Below are 6,651 nucleotides of genomic sequence, written 5' to 3' on the forward strand. Positions count from 1 at the left end.
CAAGTATCGTTGTGGTAATTGCATCCAAAACAGGTGATGTCATTGTAGCCCCCACAGGACTTAATGACTGTTTTTGATTGTGTGGTTTGAGAATAGACATTTGACAAAAAACAATTTAAAGGCAGGTGTTCCTCCAGCCACCTGCCTGCTGATAGTATAGACTCTTTATGTTGACAGTTGATTCCCCAACAGCCTGGAAGTAAAAACAGTGTTTCTGTATAAACGTAATCTGCGCCCTGCCTCATTCCAGCAGTATCAGTGTCCATTAAATTTGGTGTAATTTGGCAAAGCTTAGACATGCTTGAATTACTGTGACCGAGCATACGATTAAACCCACATATCACGCTTTTCCAGCCTCTCAAAGTCTAAATCCATATCCAAAGTCTTAAACCAGCAGGTGGCAGCCAGGGCCATGGCAAGATACATACGAGTGCCAACCAGGGACCTTCACTCCTCCTCAGAAAAGCCCCCTTGCCAACATGGTGCATCCTGCACAGCCATGGTCATTATTTCAGTCTAACTAGATTAAGCTAATCACATTATGTTGTGGCAAGGCGTAGTCGGGAGATGGAATGAAGGGTCGGCTGTCCTGCTGTTGCCATCCGGCTCTGAAAAACAAACAGTGAAGTTCTGCATAGAGCTGTTGGAGTATGTTTAAGTTGCTAAACCTCTGGATAAGCTCGTGAATCAGAGAAACTATCAATTCTGAGAAAGTGTAATGCATCATAAAGCTGTAAAGCCTTATTCACAGTGCCAGCCTTTTGAATGTTATTTTTTAAGACCTCTGGAGAGAGATGTCTGCTACCAGAACATACTGACACTACGATCTTGCTAAAACTTCTTTTAATATGGTGGATCTTTGCTTCAACACTATGTGGAAGTTGACAGGATGGATAATCACGTATTTCTGTAGAGTTCCCAAGACTTGAGATGAGTGTTTTCATCACTGACATCTTGGCGTTTTGAACCCAGATGTGCGTGCAAGTGTGGATGTTTCTGTGAAGCTGTTTGATTTGTAAATCCCAAATTCTTGAGCATATCCTGGATGATGTTCTTGTCTGATGCCTAGAATGACCAATATTTGCAAAAAGGACTCTATTAATATGACAAGAAGTTATTGATTGGTGTCATAAACTCTTCAGGAAAGTGTTTAAGGGTCAAGGCTGAAGGCTGTTTTCTGACTTCTGTCGGACAATAGATGTTTCTGCCACCCCTGATGCCTGTTATAAATGCAGGCTTCATGCAGTTCTGCACTGGCTTCAGGTTTCACACCCAAAAAATTGCATCTGTCTTTGTGCCAGTCAGCCATATTTAATGGATGATACTATTGAGCCTGTATGACAGGAAATGCTGATAAATCGTAAAAAACCTACATCAACAAGTTTCGACATTTCCCCCGAGTCCATGGAAGTGCAAGAATAACAGCTTTTGCCCTTTAAAGGAAATGTTGTAGACCTGTCATACCTAAACACTGACCCCGGTTTTAAATCTTTGTCAAGTCTTGTTGAGTCAATTTAGCGTTTGCAGTGTTGAACTCAATGTTATATTAGAGAGTAACCTGAAATATTACCTGCTTGTGTTTTAACTGCTTCCCAGATGACAGGAAATCCAGGCTCAGACAGTGCAAATCACTAATATAAATCAAGTTCCAAGAAAGCTTAATCATACAATTCCCATGATGCCTTTGATGTTGCCTATTAGTTGTACAAAACAGACCAGAACAAATCTAGCAAAGACTGTTAAAAACCAAACCATGTAAATCCAAACCTCTCTGGAATTACATATCTAACAGTGCAAAGAAATTACAGCTATTGTTGTTACAGGGAGTGTAGCACTTTGATGACCAGTTAGCTTTACTGTAGAGCAGTTAAATGGGAACGGACTACACACTTAGTCCAACAGATACTTAGTTTGATTTATAATTGAAGCGTTATTCCTGTGCTGTCATTTCTCACTCCGCTGCCTTCCAACAAGATTTCTGTTTGGACTGAGAAGAATAAAAACGGAGGGGGGCATTAGTGGTTTTAAGGTTGTGATGGTTGGTGGTCTGGCAGCTCTTTTTCAGAGAGGGAACTACTTGAGTTTCCTTCTAACATGCTCAATATGTCTCTGTGGTCTTCTAGTTTGAGAATTCCTGTACAAGAAGTCCCCCAATATGCCAACCACATGGTCACTTAGTCCTGTCCGGCATGTGCACGCACACACACACACAGACACACACTCTTAATGGAAGCCTCATGGCTGAACGCCATGCTAACGGGCACTTCCTGTGTTGAAAACACATCCATTTTCTCTTTCATCCCAGTACTGAAGGTATGTAGAGTTGAGGCACTTAGATGCATGAAAAAATCCTACACGTGCATGGAGACGTTTACAGAGAAAAATTCAGTAGGATTGCAGAGGTATTACATGGTGCTATACTGTCAGTGTTGTGCAAGTTTGTTTTGCAGTTCTTGCCCAATGCATTTCAGCCTTTTCTAATTAAATATAAAAGTGTCTTTAACAGTATAATCCGTTAAGCTGTTATTCCCTTAAGACACAAACTGAGACCAGCTGAGCAAATAAACAACAAAAATTATGTCACGTTTCCCATGATTGAACATTTTGGGAGAGGGGGGGGCTTATGGAAATATGACGCACGTTTCTCACAAAGACCCTGCAGGAGTCGGTCTCACTTTTGTGTTTGGTGTGTGTCACGACCTTAAATTGCGTTTACAAAGCCGGCAGGAAAAGGGCTGGACGCTGGATGGTACATGGTGAAGGGAAAAACAGCAGGCTGCAGACAGACACTCGGGGATGTTTAACAGGCCTGGGAGATAAAGTTTCTCCAGAGTTGTGTAACACACCTGCAAAGGAGGGCAAAGAGATGACAGGTCAAATGTGGGGAGGAGAAAGGAGTAGGAGGTGGTTGAAAGAAAGAAAAACAGGAGATAAGACAGTGTTTTCGTTTTTTGTTTGCTTCTGACAGCTTAAACCCCCACAGCTTTACTTCCTGGGAGGACTTTAGAGGACTTTGAAGCAAAGTTTTTAAGCACAAATAACTTAGTTGTAATGATTTGCCTCTGGAGGAGGGGTTGCTCCTGAGATGAATGTAACGATTGATATATGATTTACAGTTTGACTTTATAGATTCAGTATTGTCTAGCTTATAAAATGATTTCATTTGTGTTTTGAATGATCTTCTGGGCACAAAAATACCGCTCAATGACTCACGCCACCTGGACTCAGTGAAGCTTGCAACATTTTTTTTTAAACTAACATTCCTCCTCTTTTGTCTTTTGTTGTTGTTTTCCTGACTGCAGCCAGAGGAGTTGGAGGCTCTTCATTCCCACACGTTCCGGGTGAAGACTTTCAAGAAGGCAAAGCACTGCAGCGTCTGCAAACAAACCATCATCCAAGACGGATTCATCTGCCGAGGTCAGTCACCTGTCCTGAAGCACCCACATCAGGACTCACCCCAGCAGCTCTCCTCGTGATGATGACAGAATTCAAGCAGAGTTATGCTCGGTTAACGTTTTTTGTTGATGAGCCTACCTTTAGTATCTTTCTTTTTTTTTTATTTAACCTTTATTTATACAGGTAATCCCATTGAGACTCAGTCTCATTTAAAAGAGACCTATTTTAGACACAATAATAACGTTAAAGCAATAAAAACAAAACAATAAAATTGTAAAAATTGTCTAATATTTGCACTCATTACCACTTAGCTAGAAAGCATTTCAAAGAGTTTCAGTTTGTTGCCTATGTGAGCCGAGCCAAGCATTGTTTTGTAGTTAAAAGGATCTTATCTTAATCCTCCTTTTTTGTGGTTAAGATAATATTTTCAGGGTCCAAGGTTCATATACAGTCTGACCTACCATTTCTGGGAGAGTTGACGAACAAAAATATGTTCAGCTCACTTTGATTGGTCAGACTTACATACTTTGATTTTCAGACAAGAAAGCAGATCTTGTTATCTATACTAGTGTGCATTTTGTCCAGAAGTCCTCATACTAAACAGTTGAGTTGATTCCCTGCTTCTACAGTCTGAACCATGTTAGCATTTCTGAAACTACATATACGACGAACACCTGAAGGAGCATTTCCACTTTTAGGTCCCAAGAAGTGTCATATTCGGAGCAGGCAGGCACGACTACAGAGGCATAAACACACCTGACTTTGGGGGGAAACTCCTTGGAAAGTTTTTGCTTTCACTTGTTTGTTACGGTTTTGAGCAAAAGCTACTGAGTTATGGTTAAAATACACCCATTTACAATGTGTAATACACACCTTACAAAGCCCCCACCAGCACATGTTATACATGTGCTTCTTCACAACAGTTGTAATAGGTCACTTAGCTTCAGGCACTAATAAGAATTTACGCAAATTATCAATCCAGACAGTTTTAATTAGAATTCAGCAGCAAACTGTGTTCACTGATGATGGGTTCCAGAGGTGTTGCTGAGTCCTTGTGGTGATTTCCACTTCAGAAATACGTCTGTTTTTAATAAAATACCACCTGAGTCCACTCAGCGCTGGCTTTCAGACTCGTCCCTAAATTCTTTACCGTTTCAGGCTTTTAATTTTCAAATAGAAAATGAGCATACATTTTTGCTACTTGCATGCATTTTGTCATTAAACTATAGCATTAAAATGATTTACAAATGATTGCATTATGTTTTTTAGAAACAGGCTGCAAAACACTTTCGTTAGACTCCTAATCTAAACTCTGTTTGATCACTTAAATCTCCCCGAGCTAGAGTTAACAGGCACACAGGGATGGTAATAATAACTGCTGCAGTCAGGAAAACATTGAAGGCAATATCTGTTACACATCCGTCAGTGGTCTAAATGAGAGGTCATCCAAGGTTACTTGGGGTCGCCTTTGTGCCGGGATTTAGTCAGTTAAGTGACAGAGGACGGCAGAAGAAGCTCCAGGAGGGTTAAAGGTTAACAGCTTCTCAATTTCCTTAATGGTGTTTACTGAAGAGACAATGTGGTTGACTGACGGCTGATTGATTCGCATCGTTCCATCGGTGCAGTCATTATTAATAGAATAACGATGGAGGCATGTTTTCTCATTTAAAAATATACACTGCAGGGTGTCTCTGTGTTAAATGGATATACTAACATAGCCAGGACCCTTCTGAGGTTATTTTTATGTTTTTACAGTTTTTTTTAACCTGAAACTACTGCGATAGGCTTATAACATAAAACGTCAAACAATCGCAGGAAAGAAGCTGAGATGGAGTAACCGACGTTAATGTGGTCACCGTTTTCTGACCATTTCGACGCAGTAAATCTTTTCGGTCCAGTGTGCAGAGCAGGACAAAAACAAAAACGGAAGAATATATGACCTCGGCCTGCTTGGCACATCGTGCTGTTGTGGAAATGCCTGTTTTCACTCCGATAACGTCAAATGAATCCATGCGGAAAAGGCTGGATGTGTGGGTTGGCACACAGTGGGGGGGATATTTAGTTTGCATCTTCCCAAAACTGACACAGGATTGGTTGATGTAGCTTAGAAAAACATGAACATTACTTGTTTGTTGGTATCTTATCAGCTCCTCAAAGGCAGTCTGACATATTATTGTGCAATGCTCATGTTAAAAAAGTGCCAAAAGCTCAGGATACTGTAAGGTGTGGTTATATCTCCTATTACATAACAAATAGAGCAGAAGAAGAGCACAATCTTTTCCTCAGTTGCGATACTAGAGCAGGTCTTTAGGTGACTGCGTCTACTGCAAGTATAAAGAAAAATGATGCAGGAGCAGATTATGCTGGCACAGTAAAGTCTTCTTTTCCGGGATCATAAAAGGCTTAGAAAATAATTGAACTTCAACACCTGCTTTATCCTCTGATCTAACTTGTGCTTCCAGGTGTTCTGAATGTGTTTGGTGGGATAATTTATGTAATTAAATCTTCACATTAGCCTTCATGTTCTGCATAGGATGCTGTATTTCACAGGAGCAAACTTGCATCTTCTGCTTACGCAACAATAACAACACGTACTGTTCAAAAAAATGTTTCTGGGCTACATTTACAAGCCTGAACACTGCTGTTGGATGAGAGGGTGGAAGGCTAAGTTAGCTAATTCTACAAATCTTAGTAAGCAAACTACATGTGTATGGGCAATATACATAGATTATTGCTAATAAGTGCTAATTGACAGACAAGTAAAATACTAAAAAACAAAAACAAAAACCTGATGTAGAAGCCTTCTTGAATGAACCGTCTCCTGTAGCAAACCTTGTTATTAGCCAAATAATTCCATTAAAATGCCACAAAGATCTCCATTGGTGCACTTTGCAGTGATCAGCAAATGATAAATCATTCCCCAAAAAGATGTATTTCTATGTGACGCACACTCACTGCTGCTGTCAGTCTGTTCTGGTTAAACAGCATACACTTGTGTGTGGAGACAGCCCTTAAGTGTTCTCATAAACTGACACAGGACAGCACCTGGGACCACCGCCTGTAAGATATGATTTATTAGAGGACTAAACCATCATGGCAAGGCTTCACTGGACTCTATTTTGATTTAATTTACCTCAGTATAATTCTCTTCCCCTACTTGTATCTGGCTCTGTGTGTGTGTGTGTGTGTGTGTGTGTGTGTGTGTGTGTGTGTGTGTGTGTGTGTGTGTGTGTGTGTGTGTGTGTGTGTGTGAGA

General features: G+C 40.6%; 1 protein-coding gene across 13 annotated transcripts in view; it reads left to right on the top strand.

Moving 5' to 3' along the window:
- Nucleotides 1-6,651, top strand: part of tns1b (tensin 1b) — a 185,866-nt gene that overhangs the window by 56,064 nt on the left and 123,151 nt on the right. For all 13 annotated transcript variants that reach the window (XM_013911754.1, XM_013911760.1, XM_005736849.2 and 10 more), the window contains exon 2: nucleotides 3,303-3,417. In XM_013911754.1, coding sequence (XP_013767208.1) covers nucleotides 3,303-3,417 — 115 coding nt within the window. The remainder of the gene's footprint in view (nucleotides 1-3,302; nucleotides 3,418-6,651) is intronic.

Source organism: Pundamilia nyererei, unplaced genomic scaffold (genome assembly GCF_000239375.1).
Source record: "Pundamilia nyererei isolate P.nyererei 1_Seehausen unplaced genomic scaffold, PunNye1.0 scaffold00071, whole genome shotgun sequence".
NCBI lineage: Eukaryota > Metazoa > Chordata > Actinopteri > Cichliformes > Cichlidae > Pundamilia > Pundamilia nyererei.